The sequence below is a fragment of the Heterodontus francisci genome, chromosome 17 (genome assembly GCF_036365525.1).
Source record: "Heterodontus francisci isolate sHetFra1 chromosome 17, sHetFra1.hap1, whole genome shotgun sequence".
Taxonomy (NCBI): domain Eukaryota; kingdom Metazoa; phylum Chordata; class Chondrichthyes; order Heterodontiformes; family Heterodontidae; genus Heterodontus; species Heterodontus francisci.
In genome coordinates, this window is record NC_090387.1 from 88,724,893 (window position 1) to 88,743,151 (window position 18,259).

Consider the following 18,259-nt stretch of genomic DNA (forward strand, 5'->3'; position numbering starts at 1 on the left):
TAACAGATTCTAGGAACCAATATCACTGCAGACATTCACTACTTTTCCTCCCTGGCGGTTGAACAAACGATACGTTATGGACTTGGTATCTCATGTACAAACTACTAACCCTCACCGCCCCCCCCCCCCCTTATTTTGCTGCAGCGACAGCCGGCTAGTTCCTGTTACCGTTTCCGGTCACAACTATGTCGGTAGCTCTTACTCCAAAAGGCATACATTTCTTCACTCTGCAAGTAACCAGTCATGTGCTGCCTGACCTCACAGATCTGCATTGGATGATATTAGGCATCTATTCTACACTCTTTCCCCATTCCGTTCTCAGTCACAACGCCTGATCTACCGTATTGTCATTGCCGATATGGTTATGAATGGGTTATTATGTGGCATATGTTTTCTAGGCATTATGTATCCAGGTATACTTTTATTTTGTTGCATATTAACGGTTCCTTATTAATCAAAAACATAATTTTATCTGATAATTGACGTAAAATCGGATTTTTTTTCTGCTTTAATTTCGTGATCTTTTCGTGTCATATGTTCCTTGCCCGACAGAAAGCTCTGAGTGAGATAAAGGGGTCATTTATGATATTTCAATGCGGGCACAAATCTAGAAACTGGAGCATAATTCTGATAGTTAGGTAGACTAAATTGCTAATCTATCCATGGACTCTACGCAGGATGGTATTTTGGTGATGCAGATCATCTTTTTATATGATTGATTTAACCGTTGTGTGCATCCTTTGTTGATAGTTGCTGTGGACTCCTCGGGTAATGCGACTCCTGATATTATACCAAAGAAGGTCCTCAGAGGTACAAATGTTGTTTTGCGATGTCCTTTCTCCTTTAATCTCAACCATTCAAACGTGATCGTTTATTGGTGGAGAGATGGTAATAAGACCTTTCTGCAAGAGGACAGCAGAAAACTCTTCAGTGTAAAGAGAGGCGGCGCGTACCTTCACCTCTTGAATGTGACTGTCCCGGACGCCGGAACGTATTACTGTGTAACCAAATACCAGTATCATACAGTTGGAGAAACAACTGGTGTGCAACTGGTTGTATATGGTAAGTGCCCTTGCAATTAAAAATGTCGAATGCGTTTAGCAATGTTTTTTTTAATAAGGAAAGACATTATGTACAAAATAGTACAGCGTCCTACATGTTTAGAAAGAAATGTGTTCAACAATGTGGGAAACGTCCAGTTCCAGCGACTGGAAGTAAATTTAAGTAAATGTTATTTGAACTGATGTTTGTCAAGGAAAGTGAATGCAAGGCTGGGAAGTAAAGAACTTTTTCAATTTGAGCACGGAGTAACAGGATGAAAATTGTTCGAGTTATTCACAATATCATACATTTCAAATGTAATTTAACCAGTTAGAAGAACCATATTTCTATTCCGTCGTTTACACGGTGAGTTTCTAGTTTCTGTGATCTTAGTGTAATTCCTGAACCGCTCTACGATGAAACTGGTGAAACGCATAGGATGCAGCAAATGCCCAAGTCCAAAGATTCCAGTTCAATCCTTTCTGTCCAGAAGAAGAAATGTTCTCGAAGAACCAGAAGAGTGCGTACTGCACTGTTGCAAAAACCTAAGAACAACATGACGGTTCTAGCATACTCGGATTAATAGATGGAGTCCCAATGCTTGAAGCGTGTTTTGCCAGACATGCTGGTGATATGTCAATGCTGCAGTGAGGAAACTCTAGCTATAATGTGATAAAGAATATATTGAGCTCCGGTCAGTATAAATAATGATTATTAGTGCAACTGCCATGCTTGAAATAGCTGTTGGTTATTTCATGAAATCAAAGACATGATAGATGAGGAGTAAAAGGTTTTGCTTTATCTGAATCATGTCATTTATCCATTTAGCTACACCAGCTCCGCTGAAAATCTTATCCCCACCATCTGAAGGGGTAACATGTGTTCCTACGAGTCTCCAGTGCAGAACGTCTGCTTTTTACCCGAAGGACTTTAACCTCAGCTGGCATATAAACGGTACCGAACTCTTGACTGGATTTACGAACGTACAACAGACAAAGACCCCGGAGGGACTCTTTGAAGTTATCAGTTCCTTGAAAGTGTCACAGGCAATCGATCGCGGCACAGTTTACACCTGTCAATTACATCACGTTTCTAACTTAATTCCAGCAAATGCCAGCTACACCTTTTCTAACGAAGGTAACATTATATGAGACGAGGTAATTTAATCACGAGAACATCGCACAAATGGGTATATACAAGAATCTGTGGGAAGTAATTACTGCAGGAGTTTGCATTATGGGTTGTCAACGCCGAGCTCTGGTCTAGTTGTTTAGTTGAAGTTTCCTTTTCTTTTGTTTATTTGGATGGGATGAGAAGTATGTTGTACAGAAGCAGCTTAGCCAATAGAGACATCAGCTCAAAGTAGTTCTCATAATTCAGATTAACTCCTGAACATTTCAATTCACAGAGGGATGGCACGTTGTGTGTTAATTCCATACACCGGAAAGGTTAGTGCGGACTGGAATGATAGAGTGGAGTAGTTGGAGCTTTGCACACTCCTGCAGCCATCAAGTAGTCCAAGTTCAGTCCCCGCTCTTTAGTGCGCGACTCCCTCGATACTATATCAAACATGGAATGATAGGTAATTTGGTGAAACACATAGAAAGATGGAGAAAAGTCCTTCATGAAACATTGCTGCAAAGAGAATTTCAAGCGAATTTGTAAATATGTCCCATTATAATATTTATCGGGGTTTGAGCTACAGGCTAATCCGATTAAACACACAACACTATTTGTTTTATTATTTCCTGACATGTTGCAAGTAGTAGAACACTTATTCTAAAGAACTTTACTTCCATTAATTAGTTGAGAACCATTCGGTGAGGTATTGTTCATATTGATTTCTCATTACTGACATTTCTCCAGATTCATGTGTTTCAGACTCTTAGTGTGCGATTGCATAAAATGAAATGGATCTCTTGAGGCTTTATGTTCTGTAAATATTATATTATATTATAGCATGTATATATGTATATATACACGCGTGCGCGTGCATATATGCATATGACATTTGCAGCTTTGCATATCTGTTTTACATTCCTGTTTCTAATTTTGATTTTATGTTAATCTCATAGATTGCGCCTCCAAAATTGATTATGTTGTGATAGCTGGATGTGCCGGTGGTGCGCTTGTAGTCCTAGTATTAGCCATTATGATTGTGAAGGGGCTTCTATTCATTATATCCAAAGGTATGAACTATCCACGCTTTCCTGTAGTTTATCTTCTGACAGCATATTATAACACATTATTTAAATTAGAAATTAATGGAAATACTGATATTAAAGCAAACAACTTACACGCAAGTATAGACTAGAATTATTGCAGTTCACATTTGGGAGGGGTAATACTGAATGGTACAATTTAACTAACAGATTGATGAGAAAATACTGTTTAACATACATCTTTCTTCAACTGAAAATCTCCGCTACAATTTGCTAAACTGTATTGTTGAGTTATAACCCTCTATTAGTGAATTTCATGGATGCAGTGATGTTCCCACAGCTTCATCAAAGAAATAACAAAATCATTGCGCCCAATTTTAACATTTTGAGATATATTGTGAAACCAGTGGTCCCAGTATATCCAACAGATAGCAGAATTGTATTTGTTTCAGTTGGTGTTTGTGTTGGATGCAAATATAACACAGTTCTTGGTGATGCATTTAATTTTATTTCTCACCAGGCGGGAAAAGAACATCATTAAATACAAGTCAGCATGCAGATCGGGTAAGACCATTTTATTTTTTTCCGTCTACTTTGTTTCAAAATTCCACTGATCGTTCGAGACATTGTACTCAAATGAATCTGCTTCAAGCATCTTTGGATTCAGTCTTGATGTTTCCTTGTTCTGTCGAAAGCACAATTTATTCTGTAAAGATTGGAATATAGAATAATGGCCGAAATCTTTACAAACCCGAACCTATTTTAGGAAGTCAGATATATTGTTTATTTAAAACTAACTCATCAAAATGTCATAATATTATAAACAAGAATTTATACTATTAAAGACGTCACACAACGTTGTTTGTTCCTTTGTGCTAACCAGGCGGACGTCATGATGAATTAAAGTCGCAACATTGATTCTTGTGCGTTAAATTACATTAGGATCTCAATGGTCGGGTTGTACATGCACATGCAGATCATTATTGTCACCCATCCATTCTTCACTGCTCAAATTCAACACGTTATATACTCTTTGCCCAATGATTAAACCTGGCGTAAACCAGACGCGCGTAACTAAATAACAGAATAACCCGGAATATACAGAATAGCTGCATTCCAACAAGAAAGAAAATTCCAAGGAGAGGACTCACTATCCGCGGTTAACTAAAAAAGTTAAAGATAGCATGAATCTTACAGAAAGAGCATATAATTGTGCAAAGATGGGTGGCAGGTCAGTAGACTGGACAGAATATAATAAAACGGCAAAGAACAACTAAAAGATGAATACGGAGGGGATAATAGAGAACGAGGGAAAACTGGCTAGAAATATAAAAACAGAAAGTAAGAGTTTCTATAGATATTTCTCAAATGAAAGAGTTAACAAATTGAGCATTGGTCCTACAGAAAGTGAGTCTGCGAAATCAATAAGTGAAAATACAGAGATGGCAGATGAATTGTCCAAGTATTTTGCATCGGTCCTCCCGATAAGGAATACAATTAACATCCCCGAAATAGTTGCAAATCAGGAAATGGAAGGGAGGGAGGAACTCAAGGAAATTACAATCACTGGGGAAGTAGTACTGAGCTAATTGTTGGAGATTCAGGCTGATAGGTTCTCGGGTCCTGATGGAACACATCCCAGGGTCTTAAAACAAGTGACTAGTGAGATAGTTGATGCGTTGGTTTGCATTTTCCAAAATCCCTAGATTTGGGGAAGATTCCATTAGATTGGATAACAGCCAATGTAACTTCTTTATTCAAAAAGGGAGGGAGACAGAAAGAAGCAAACTCAGGCCCAATAACTTAACAGCAGTCATCGGGAAAATATTAGAAGCTATTATTCAAGATATTATTGCAAGGTACTTAGAAAAAAAATCAAGGTAATCAGGTAGAGCTGACATTTTTTTTTTGAAAGGGAGATCATGCTTAACCAATTTAGTAGAATTATTTGAACAAGTAACGTACTGTGTATAAAGGGAGGTGGGTGGTTGTACTACTTAGATTTCCAGTAGATATTTGATAAGGTGCCACATCAAAGCCAATTGCGGAAAATACATGCTCATTGTGTAGCGGGTAAAATTTTGGCATGGATGGAAAATTATCTCGCTGACAGGAAACAGAGCGTAGGCATAATTACGTCATGTTCTGGTTGCCAAGATGTAACATGTGATGTCCCACAGGGATCAGTGCCGAGGTCTGAACTTTAAAAAAATATATATAAATGGCTTTGATGAAGGGACTGAAGGGATGCTTGCGAAGTTTGCTGATGACACAAATATAGGTACAAAGATACGTTGTGAAGAGGACATAAGGAGAGTACAAAGTGATATAGATAGGTTAGGTAATTTGGCAAAAATCTGGAAAATTGAGTACAATGTAGGAAAGTGTGAAATTGTCTATTTTGGCAGGAAGAATAAAATGAAACATGTTATCAAAATGGTGAGATTGCAGAGCTCTGAGAAGCAGAGGGATCTGGGTGTCCTAGTGCACGAATCACAAACGGCCAGTATGAGGGTGCAACAAGTAATTAGGAAAGCTAATTGAATGTGATTGTTTATTGCAAAGGGAATTGAATACAAAAGTAAGATGGTCACTCTTCAGTTATATAGGCGACTGTTGAGATCAGTTTGGAGTACTGCGTACAGTATTGATCTCCTTATTTAAGAAAGGATGTAACTGTCGAAAGCAGTTCAAAGAAGGTTTACGAGCATAATACTTGGAATGGGTGTTTGTTTTTTCTTATGAGAAAAGATTGAAGAGGCGTGGCTTGATTCCGCTGGTGTTTAGAGGAGTAAGGGACGATTTGATTGAAATATGTAAGATTCTGAGCCGTCTTGACAGGGTGGATGTAGAAAGGATGTTTCCTCTTGGAGGGAGAATCGATAACTCCATGCTGGATTTTGCAATGTGTTGGGGGTGGGGTAGGGGGCGGCGTGGGGTGAGCCATCAACGGAATGAAAAGGGTTGGTGGAGAACCCGCATCAGCCAGGCCTGGGGATTCAGAGCGGATTTTCGGGTCCCCAGGCATATAATTGGTGTTTGTTGGGACTTCCACCTCATGTGGCGGAAAGTTCAGACTAATGGAGCTGCCGGCTAAAAAGCGGACCGGAAGCTCATAGTCCCAGCAGCGCCGCCAGGCAGGATGGCCGCTGCTGAGACTGCAGCCCAGCTCAAGGATGAAGATGACGGAGAGCACCGTAAAACTGGTAAGCTTTAGAGGCCTCATCGAGGGCAATTGATCAGGCCGTGGTGAGGCAAGGGGGATCAGTTAGGGGGGTGGGGGCGTGTTTAGATTTGTGGATGGTTGGGACATCGGGGGCAGCCCTCCGTAGGGCACATTTTGCCCGATGAGGTGGGCTGTCTCCAGGTCGCCAGAAGACAGCCTAGTTTTATCAGGCAGCTTTTCTGAGGCTTCAGCTGCCTACCAACTAACCGTGAAGTCGCCTTGTTGGCATGCAGAGTCACTTAAGTGACCATTAATTGGCTATTTTAGGGCCTTGATTGGCCTGAGGTGAATGGTCTGTTTTCTGCCGCTGCTGGCCCACATAAATTGGCAGTGGATGCATGAGTAAGTCAGAAAGGGCCCTCCCAGCCTCCCACTCCACTTTACGCACCACCCCACCCTTCTCAACACCACCCCCCCCACCCCCTCCCACCGTCCCCATCCTGCCACTAGCCCACTCTTTGGGGGGAATGCAATTCTGGCCTGGGGTCACTTTTAAAAGTAAGGGGTGACCTATTTAAAACAGAGATAAGGAGAATTTTTTTCGCTGTGATGGTTGAGTCTTTGGAACTCTCCTTGTCGAAAGGCGATGGAAGCAGAGTATTTGAATATTTTTAAGGCAGAGGTAACCCTTGATAAGAAAAGGGAAGAAAGGTTATTGGGGGTAGGTGGGAATGTGGAATTGAGGTTACAATCAGATTATGCATGATCTTATTGAATAGCAGAGCAGGGTCGAGGGGCTGAGAGGCTTCTAATTCATATGTTCGCATGCTCATATGTAACAGTTTATGCTTTGCCGCCAACTTGCAGTCCTCTATCACAAGCTGGCATCCTCAAACAACATATAATTGCAAGGTCTTCTCACAGTTGGCCGAACAAACTGCGGTGCATGGAAGGTTGAAAAAGTTGACTTGATGCCACAGCGCACATTTCTCGAGATGTGGGTGTTGTTGGCAAAGTCGCAATCAACTGGCCAGAACGTGTTGATGGGTCATCTTCTTGAACCGCTGAGAGCAGTTTCGTACAATGGAATGACTTTCGAGGCGAATTCATAGGACAGTTTGCACGCAATCGTTTTAGCCATGTTCTGCAACCACATGTACGATAGACCGGGTGGGAACATGAAAACCTTATTGAATACGTTTTTTTAGAACAATTCAACAGCTTCAGAAATAGTTGTTCATTTTTAATTATTTCTTCATTTTTTTAGACATTGCGTTCAATTCTCAAGCTACCATTTTAATTAATCCGCTGAACGTTATTGTCATGACTGATGAATAGCTTGACAAAACTGTGGAAAAGGTCGCTGTAAATATATGTTCTTCAAGACATTAAGAATAATTTGAGATTCCCCCATGCCTTTACAACAGATAACGTGTTACCATTAGGTATTTCCTCATCTCGGATCTCTGTTCTCTCTCCTAATTGGACACTGTGGCCCTGACTACATGCAAATTTTCATTTAATTTTAGGATTGGAGGAGACCTTTAAAGCAGAGCCGTAACAATCAGGCCCAGGAATGGCGTGCATTCAATACTATGATCTGACACATGCCCACAACAGCGTTCCATCCAGCTAACAGATAATAAGGATTCCGGTGCCCTCAGGTGCCCTTAGACCAATAAGCTATTTATTTTCACATAACGTACATGAATATAAATCATGTGTTAATCACAAGAGAGTATAGTAATTTCTCGTCTTCGATATTATAAAACATTTACCAACTATATCGACTGACGCCCTGGAACATTCTTTCATCTGCGCAACCCAGAAGTTAGATATACAAATTGGCCCATCCCGTATGCATTCCACAGAGGCTGTCAGCTTGAGGTTCACAGCCAATGTTATGTGAATATGCAAGACCGTAAAATGGGCGTCAATCAGTATTAAGTATCCGGGAATTCACGCCAGATACTGCATCTATAAATATGTTGCTACTCTGATTTTCCCATCATTTGTGAAGAATACGCATCGAGCTTAAGAACCTAAGATCGGAAGCTTTGGAAATTTGAAGATGATTTATGCTCATAACAGAAAAATGACAGAAGTAGAAAATATACTGCAGGACTCATACGAACATGCGAGTTAGCAGTAGGCCGCTCGGCCCCTCAAAACTGCTCCGCCATTCGATAAGGTCATGGCAGAACTGATTACTCCACATTTCCAACTGCCCCTCATAACCTTTCACCTGCTTGCTTATCAAGAATGTATCTACCTCTGCCTTTAAAATAGTCAAAGACTCTACTTCTACCGCCTTTTGAGGAAGAGAATCCCAAAGACTCACGGCCATCTGAGAGAAAATAAAATCTCCTTATCTCTGTCTTAAATGGGCGACCCCTTAATTTTAAACAGTGAACCCCAGTTCTAGATTTTCCCACAAGAGAGAATCCCAGATCCTTTCCACATCCACCCTGCCAAGCTCCCTCAGGATCTTATATGTTTCAATCCAGTCGCCGCTTACGCTTCTATATTCCAGAGGATACAAGCCTAGCTTGTTCAATATTCCCTTGGAAGGCAGCCCACCCATTCCAGGGATCAGTCTGTACCGCCTCCAACGCATTTAGATCCTTTCTTAAATAAGGATACCAGTACTTTGCACAGTACTCCAGATGTAGTCTCACCAATACTCTGTATAGCTGAAGCATAACCACCCTACTTTTGTGTTTATTTCCCCTCACGATAAACAGCAACATTCTATTAGTCTTCCTAATTATGCGCTGTACCTGCATACTAACCTTTTGCGATTCATACACTAGGACACCCAGATCCCTTTTAATTTCAGAGCTCTGCAATCCCTCACCATTTAAATACTATGCTTGTTTGTATTCTTTCTGCCAAGGTGGACAATGTCCCACTTTCTCACATCATGCTCCATTTGCTGGGTTTTTGCCCACTCACATAGCCTATCCATATCTCTTTGTAACCCGCTTATGTCGTCTTCACAAGTTACCTTCTTACCTATCTTTGTGTCATCAGAAAGCATACCTTCGTTCCTTCATCTAAGTAACTTATATGAATTGTGAAAAGTTGAGGCCCCAACATAGATCCCTGTGGCAGACCACTCGTTACATCTTGGCAATCAGAAAATTACCCATTCATGCCTACTTTCCTGTTAGCTATCCAACCTTCGCTCCATGCTAACTTTGTACCCTCTACACCATGAACTTTTGTTTTCTGCACTAACCTTTGATGTGGCACCTTATCAAATGCCTTCTGGAAATCTAAGTGCAATACATCCTCCAGTTACCGTTTATCCACAGCACATGTAACTCCTTCAAAGAACTCCAATAAATTGGTTGAACATCATTTCCCTTTCACAAGACCATGTTGACTGTGCCTGAACTCCTCTATTTCTTTCTAAATGCACTGCTATAACGTTAATAATAGCTTCTGAAGACAGAGGTTAAGCTAACTGACCTGCAGTTTCCTACTTTCTGTCTCCCTTCCTTTTGGAATAAAGGATTTACATTGGCTATTTCCCAATCTAATGGAACCTTCCCGAATCAAGGGAATTTTGGAAAATTATAACTAATGCATCAACTATTATACTAGCCACTTCATGTAACACCCTAGGATAAAGTCCATCAGGCCCGAGGGCTTTCCAGGCCGCAGCTCTAAGAATTTGTTCAGTGCCACTTCCCTGGTGATTGTAATTTCCTTGAGTTCCTCCCTCCATTCAATTTCCTGATTTACAGCTAATACTGAGATGTTACTTGTATCCTCAATAGTGAACACCGATGACAAATGTCTGTTCAATTCATGTGTCATCTCCTTATTATCAATTATTAATTCTCCAGACTCACTTTATATAGGAAAAATACTTACTTTATTAACCCTTTTATTTCTGAAATATCTACAGAAACTCTAACTATCTGTCTTTATATTTCTAATTAGCTTTCTCTCGTACTCGAATTGTACCTTACTTATCACTCTTTTAGTCATTATTTGCTATTTTTTATATTCTGTCCAATCTTCTGACCTTCCTCCCATCTTTGCACAATTATTTGTTTTTTTTCTTTTAAGTTTCATACTATCTGTAACTGTTTCAGTTAACCACCGATGGCGGCTCCCATCTTTGGAATGTTTCTTTCTCGTTGCAATGTATTTATTCTGTGTATTCTGAATAATCCCATTAAATATCTGCCACTGCACCTTTATTGACCAATCTATTAACGTAAATTTCCAACTTTCTTCAGCTAGCTCTGCTTTCATGGCCTCATAATTGCCATTATTTAAGCTTAAAGTACGAGTCATGGGCTCACTCTTCTCTTTCTCAAACCGAATGCAAAATTCAATCATATTATGATCGCTGCTACCTCGGGGTGCCTAAACTACGAGGTCATTAATTAATCCTATCGCGTTGCACAATACAAGGTCTAGTACAAACTGCTCTCTGGTTAGTTCCAGAACGTCCTGTTCCAAGAAAGTATCCTGAAATCATTCTATGTACTCCGCATCTAGGCTACCTCTGGCCATCTGATTTTTCCAATCTATATGCAGGTTAAAACCCCCATAATTATTGCTGTAGCTTTCTGACAAGTTGCCATTATGTCTTCCCTTACACACCGTCCTACAGTGTGTTTAATGTTAGGTGGCCTGTACACCACTCCCAGAAGTGACTTCTTGCCTTGATGATTTTTCATTTCTATCCAAACTGCTTCTACATCTGGTTTCCTGAACTTAGATCATCGCTCTCCATTGTGCTAATATCATCATTACTTAACAGATCTACCCCTGCACCTTTTCTTAGCTTCCTGTCCTTCCTAACTGCCGAGTACCCTTCAATATTCAGGTCCCAATCTATGTCTCTGTTATGGCTAGCAGATTGTACTTATTTATTTCTATTTGCACGCTCAGACCATCTGTTTTGTTTTGAATGCTACATGCATTCAGACACAGAGCTTTTAGTTTTGTCCTTTTATTATTTTTGTGTGCTCTAGCCTTATCTGTTGGTTTGCTCTTAGATTTTTACGCTTGGTCCCTGTCACAATCTGCTTACTATTTCCCATATTAATACCTTTCTGTCTTGCCATGTCTCGGCTCTTTGATTTTCCACATCTTCCCAAATTTGATCCCTCACCCCCAACTATGCAGTTTTATACCCTCTCCACCTCCCTAGTTATGCAGCTCGCCAGTACACCGACCCCAGCACGGTTCAGTTGCAGACTATCCCAACGGTACACCACTTTCCCCAGTCCTGGTGCCAGTGCCCCATGAACCGGAATCCACTTCTATCACACCAATCTTTGAGCCAGGCATTAATTTCTATAATATCATTTGCCCTATGCCAATTTGCACGTGGCTTGGTTATAACGCAGAGATTATTACCTTTGAAGTTCTGCTTCTTAATTTAGTGAGGGTATTTTTTTCAAAAATTGCACTAAAACACCAAGTCAAAGGACTTTATTTCTTGGTGCGCCTGGAAATATGATAGTCATATTGAGATGACCTTCAAGCAAGCGTTATTGCACGACATTCATATCTAGTTCTCAGTAGCTGGGCGTTGCACCTTTATAATAGGTGGAGATGCAATTGGGTGTCGGGATAAATAGGCAACCATAAAATATAGAGGAGATTTGGGAATATTGTATTTGTACACATCACATGGTTAAGCCAACATTGCTCAGTATTTTAAATCACCTAATTCGTTTGTGTCCAGATTACGTGTGCCTCTGCGCGCAAGTACAAAGCAAATTAAACCCTTCCTGGAACTTTGACAGAAAGCGTGAAAAAATGGTACACCAAAAAAATCTTACACCAAATAAATCTTTAAATTCATAACTGCGCTGTTGAACTCTGTAGGTAATCTCTTAAAGGCGCACTGCAGGAGCTAAAATCATAATGTACGTTGATGTTCACGTGCAATACTCAGCGTGTTATTCATGGCCTTATTTGCAGTGGTGCAGATCAACAGACAAACCACGGCTTCCTACGGTTGGTCAATATTACCTGGAAGATCTGAGGACACGATTTTAAAAATAGCATGCAATTCTTGCGATATGTGCTTTAGCCAAAACAAAATCAACACAGAAAAACTGGCCATTTGTTTGTTTTGTTTTGTTTTGTTTTTTGCAATTATTTACCTGAGCATGCTCTGCATCAACTGATTGGCATATTTGTCTAAATGAAAAAGAACAATAACCACGTCATAGAAATAAGAAATTTGCTGCTAAATACTTGGGAACATCCAGTGTACTTGGACGATCCAATGTAAATACAATCTTAAGTGTTAGCTTTTCGAGCCTTCAATCGAAATGCTTGCCTTCCTCATTTTATAGCCGGCATAATTATTAACCTGGTTTTCCATTTACGACTATATATGATTTGTTTCTATACTTTATTTTTCTTTAATTCAACCGTTTAACTATACATTTATTTATCCTGTAATTACGCCACATGCTCGAAGGTAAGGAAGGCGCCATTGAATATTTGCCCCTCAATTTACTATTTTATGCTTTGTATATCCGAACAAGGTAACGCAGCGCAATCCATGTTTTTTTTTTATTTATACCAATTGAAGTTTGAAGTAATGAATATAACAAACTGCATTCTCAATTTATAACAGAACGTAATGGAGCATAGCATTTTTTTTTTGTGAATGTAGAAAAACGATTATTTTGCACTGAAGCGTAAAACGTATTCTTCAGGAAATAGCATAGTTGCAGAGGTTCTCTGCTAAATTTCAACATATTGAACAATGGCGTTTATGAGTTTGCAAGCAGTTTAGAACCGTAAAATCCAGTAGCTTCTGATTATTGTTCCTTGGCGAGCAGTAGATCGCTATTAGCAATGGCAATGCAAAAATGCTGCCCTAATTTCCCATGATAATAATCGTTTCTTGACTCTTGGAACTCCGGAAAAGTAAGTTAATGAATGCTAAACATGGATTTTCCAGAAAGAACGAGAGGCATCTGAGGACAAACTGATGAACGCTTCTCTTTTTGTGGTCGGCTCAAGGGAACGTGAAATTCCAAAACAACACGAAGAAAGCAGAGAATATGCAGAGGTATATCTCAATTCAGACGTGGAAACAATAGTTGGTGCAGAGATGATATTAGAAAGTAATTATTTAGAAATTTTCCTACAACTCTTTGAACGAAAATTAAAACATCCTCAACTTATGTTTTACAGGCCAAACAGAGCACCACTGACAGCAACCTGACTTACCTTGCTCTGAATTTGACTGGTTCTACGAAAACGGCGAAGTCTAAACACAAAGAAACAAGTCTAGTCTACGCAGCGGTTAAAAACAGCAACTAAATTGGGACGGCATGATCAATATGCACATCCCGGATGCACTTATGTTGTTTATGAATTTTACCCTGCTACTACCTTTATTTCAGCATTCCGTTCTTTTCCAATGTCGTGGAACGAGTTCTTTTCTTCGACCAATAGGTAGTGGGCACGTTCCATTCCGGCTTCAAACTCTCGGAACATGTGCCATTGAAAATCACAATTGACCTCTTTGGAACTGTCAACACTGTTCTCATTCAACTTTGTACACTGCATCAAGTTTGACACGGTGAATTATTGCATTATTCTCCAGCATATTTGTTTACAGTCAGATTCCATCGTGTACTTTCTCGTGATTCAGCGTGTACCGTTAAAAATGGAAGATATACATATTTTTATTCCCCCGTATCCCTTTTTTTGCGTTTCTGTTCTGCATGGAATGTCCGTTACTGCCTTGTCTTTAATTTCTGAATGTTCCATTGTATTGCCTGACATGAATTCTTAGTTCATCGGATTATCATTCCAGAAATAGTTTCACTCTTTGTTTATTTTTACCCTATCAGCCATTCCCATTTATCATGTTACTTGAAAATATTCATGCTTCATGTTTATGTTCAGAAGATAAACAGAGCCACAACTGTCTAGTTTGTGGCTTTCCTGTTTTGTTTTTTGTTTGAGATGAGAACTTGCAACGTTTTGTTTATACAATTATTATGATTAAATAAGGTTTAGTCCGATGTTCTATCCATAATTCCCCACCTCTTCAGCATTGCTTATTGCAATATCATCCAACAGAACAGGATTAGATGCTAATCGATAATCAATTTACTTCCTGACACCTTCCTCCAAAGGCATGTGTTCCTTTCTCGGATACTGAGGCCCTGACAAATCAAGTGCTTCTGCATTGAATGTCAAGAATACCTTATTTCCTTTCGCATTGCTTGAGACCAGCAGCTGTTCCTGTTTCACCTGTTATAAATCATAATTTAGAAGTGTTCATTTTATAGGTTGACGGAAAAATATGCTAAACGCCCAACCTCGCATTCTTTGACTATCAAGATCACTTATGCGCATCCCTTCAACATTTTCCTCCTCCATTCATCACCCTTTCTGTACTCCTGCAGGCGCTCACCCTTCTACTGGTACCTCTCAAACACACCACGTTTACACGGACATATGCATATCTCATATCACAGCTTGATATCACAAAGCATTTCTACTGTCATCTCTGCTTCCAGTCATCATCAACTTCAAATTCTTCAGAACACTGGAATCCGTACTGTCGCACACAAGATGTTCCTATTCACACATTTCCACCCTTTCCAAGCTCCAGCGTTTCATTGGCCTCCACATTTCTCGACCTCCTCTACAACTCCTCCCTCACCCCACTTTAACGAAATCGTCCAGCCTCACATACGATAAGCAACTGCTGCACCTTCGACATCAGGCTACTTCTTGTTTTCCTCTCTGATCCAGCACTTGGGCATCAGTTTTAAGCATTGCGTGTGTTCACAGAATCACAGAATAATACAGTGCATAAGAGGCCCTTCGGCTCATCGAGTCTGCACCGTTGCATTAAAACACCTGACCTGTCTACCTAATCCCATTTGCCAGCACTTGGCCCACAGCCTTGAATGTTATGACGTGCCCAGTGCTCATCCAGGTACTTTTTAAAGGATGTGAGGCAACCCGCCTCTACCACCCTCCCAGGCAGGGCATTCCAGACCGTCACCACCCTCTGGGTAAAAGAGTTCTTCCTTAAATCCCCCTTAAACCTCCCGCTCCTCACCTTAAACTTGTGACCCCTCTTAACTGACCCTTCAACTAAGGGGAACAGCTGCTCCCTATCCACCCTGTCCATGCCCCTCATAATCTTGTACACCTCGATCAGGTCACCCCTCATCTTCTGTGCTCCGGCGAAAACAACCCAAGCCTATCCAACCTCACTTCACAGCTTAAATGTTCCATCCCAGGCAACATCCTGGTGAATCGCCTCTGCACCCCCTCCAATGCAATCACATCCTTCCTATAATGTGGTAACCAAAATTGCACACAGTACTCCAACTGTGGCCTTACCAAAGATCTGTACAGCTCAAACATGACCTCCCTGTTTTTGTAATCTATGCCTCGATTGATAAAGACAAGTGTGCCATATGCCCTTTTCACCATCCTATTAACCTGCCCTTCTGCCTTCAGAGATCTATGGTCAAACACGCCAAAGTCCCTTTGTTCCTCGGAACTTCCCAGTGTCAGGCCACTCATTGAATACTTCCGCGTCACATTACTCCTTCCAAAGTGCATCACCTCACACCTTTCAGCGTTAAATTCCATCTGCCACTTTTCTGCCAATTTGACCATCCCATCTATATCTTACTGTAACCTAAGACACTCCACCTCACTGTTAACCACTCAGCCAATCTTTGTGTCATCCGTGAACTTACTGATTCTAGCCCCCACATAGTCATCGATGCAGTTGAAAGAAATGACAAACAATAAGGGACCCAGAACATATCCCTTCGGAATTTACGATTAATCTTGTTTGCTTTTTCCACCTGCGCTCAAATAGTTTCATTCTCATGGGTGTTTGCCGCTCCACAAATCTGTCTGATTTTCCTTCTACCCGTCCATCCAACATTTCAATATTTGTCTGAACATAACGTTCTGCAAGTCCGATAGAAAAGCAATTTGCTTCTTTAAGGCTCTGCACTAGCAGAGTGCATGTGTGGTTAGAACGGTACGGACACGATCGGCCGAAGGGCCTGGTTCTGTGCTGCATAGCTCTATGATGCAGTTTCTTTTGATAAATTGTTGTTTCAGACATCACACTGACGTTTTATAGCATCAACGTCGCTTTTTCTAAAGTCACTAATATGATCGGTGGCACCATGCCAGAAGCTTCTCAAGAAATGTTATGTCCTGTGAAGGGTCTGAATGACGGAAATATGCACCTATTATTGACGGAAGTGGAAACAGAATTTAAAGAAATAATTTGATTTACCTCTGAAGAAATCATGCTTATATGTGTCTGAGTAATAGCTTGAATCAATATATTGATGGATGTTTTGCAAAATTGGTACCTAAGTAATATGGATTGCAATTAAAGCGTAAATTACATTTCGACATTTTAAGTGCTATTTTGTGAAACTCAGAATAATTGGTCCACACACTATTGTTCAGGAAAAGACAGAAAGTTAATGTATTATTGTGATCTGAAAATTAGATTGACTTCTGCTTGAAGATGTGTTGCGATATTCATATCGGGGACTCAAACATAAAAAAAAATGAGATGAATATTTTGAAGGAATTCATAACAGGACACTTGGAAAATAACAAAATGATTCGACGGAATTCACACGATTTACGAAAAAGGAAATTGTGTTTGACAGATCTATACTAGTGTGTAACTAGAATGATAAATAAAGGAAAACCAGTGGCTGTAGTATATTTCAATATTCAGAAGATAACCGATTAGGTTCCATACAAGACGCTGTCACAAAATATTACAACATATGGGTGTAGGGGCTATGTCTTAACATGCTACCAGTATATGTGCGTGATTTTCGGGCTTGATGTACTTTTTTTGCATTTTGATCAACTAATATTTCAGACATCACACTACCGTTTTATAGAGGCAAAGGTGATTCTTCTAATGCCACTTCTATGATCAGCAAATCCATGCCAGAAGCAAATGGATAAGGATTGAGATAGACTTTTTAAAAAATTTATTCATGGGATGTGGGCGTTGCTGGCCATGCTAGCATTTATTGCCCATCCCTAATTGCCCTTGAGAAGGTGGTGGTGAGCTGCCTTCTATAACCGCTGCAGTCCATTTGGGGTAGGGACACCCACAGTGCTGTTAGGAAGGGAATTCCAGGATTTTGAACTAGCGGCAGTGAAGGAACGGCGATATAGTTCCAAGTCAGGATGGTGTGTGACTTGGAAGGAACTTGCAGGTGGTGGTGTTCCGATGTATGTGCTGCCCTTGTCCTTCTAGTTGGTAGAGATCGCGGGTTTGGAAGGTGCTGTCTATGGAGCCTTGGTGCATTGCTGCAGTGCATCTTGTAGATGGTACACGCTGCTGCCACTGTGCGTCGGTGGTGGAGGGAGTGAATGTTTGTAGATGGGGTGCCAATCAAGCGGGCTGCTTTGTCCTGGATGGTGTCGAGCTTCTTGAGTGTTGTTGGAGTTGCACCCATCCAGGCAAGTGGAGAGTATTCCATCACACTCCTGACTTGAGCCTTGTAGATGGTGGACAGGCTTTGGGAAGTCAGGAGGTGAGTTACTCGTCTCACGATTCCGAGCCTCTGACCTGCTCTTGTAGCCATGGTATTTATATGGCTACTCCAGTTCAGTTTCCGGTCAATGGTAACCCCTAGGATGTTGATAGTAGGGGATTCAGTGATGGTAATGCCGTTGAATGTCAAGGGGAGTTGGTTAGATTCTCTCTTGTTGGAGATGGTCATTGCTTGGTACTTGTGTGGCACGAATGTTACTTGCCACTTATCAGCCCAAGCCTGGATATTGTCCAGGTCTTGCTGCATTTCTACACGGACTGCTTCAGTATCTGAGGAATCACGAATAGTGCTGAACATTGTGCAAT

General features: G+C 40.7%; 1 protein-coding gene across 1 annotated transcript; it reads left to right on the forward strand.

Annotated features, from left to right (window-relative positions):
* Positions 1-231: 231 nt before the first annotated feature.
* Positions 232-16,759, forward strand: LOC137379119 (uncharacterized). Its single transcript, XM_068049830.1, has 7 exons — positions 232-413; positions 751-1,062; positions 1,870-2,178; positions 3,117-3,230; positions 3,724-3,767; positions 13,322-13,432; positions 13,558-16,759. Exons 1-7 carry the CDS (start codon positions 359-361, stop codon positions 13,684-13,686), a joined length of 1,074 nt encoding a protein of 357 aa, XP_067905931.1. The 5' UTR covers positions 232-358; the 3' UTR covers positions 13,687-16,759.
* Positions 16,760-18,259: the final 1,500 nt, after the last annotated feature.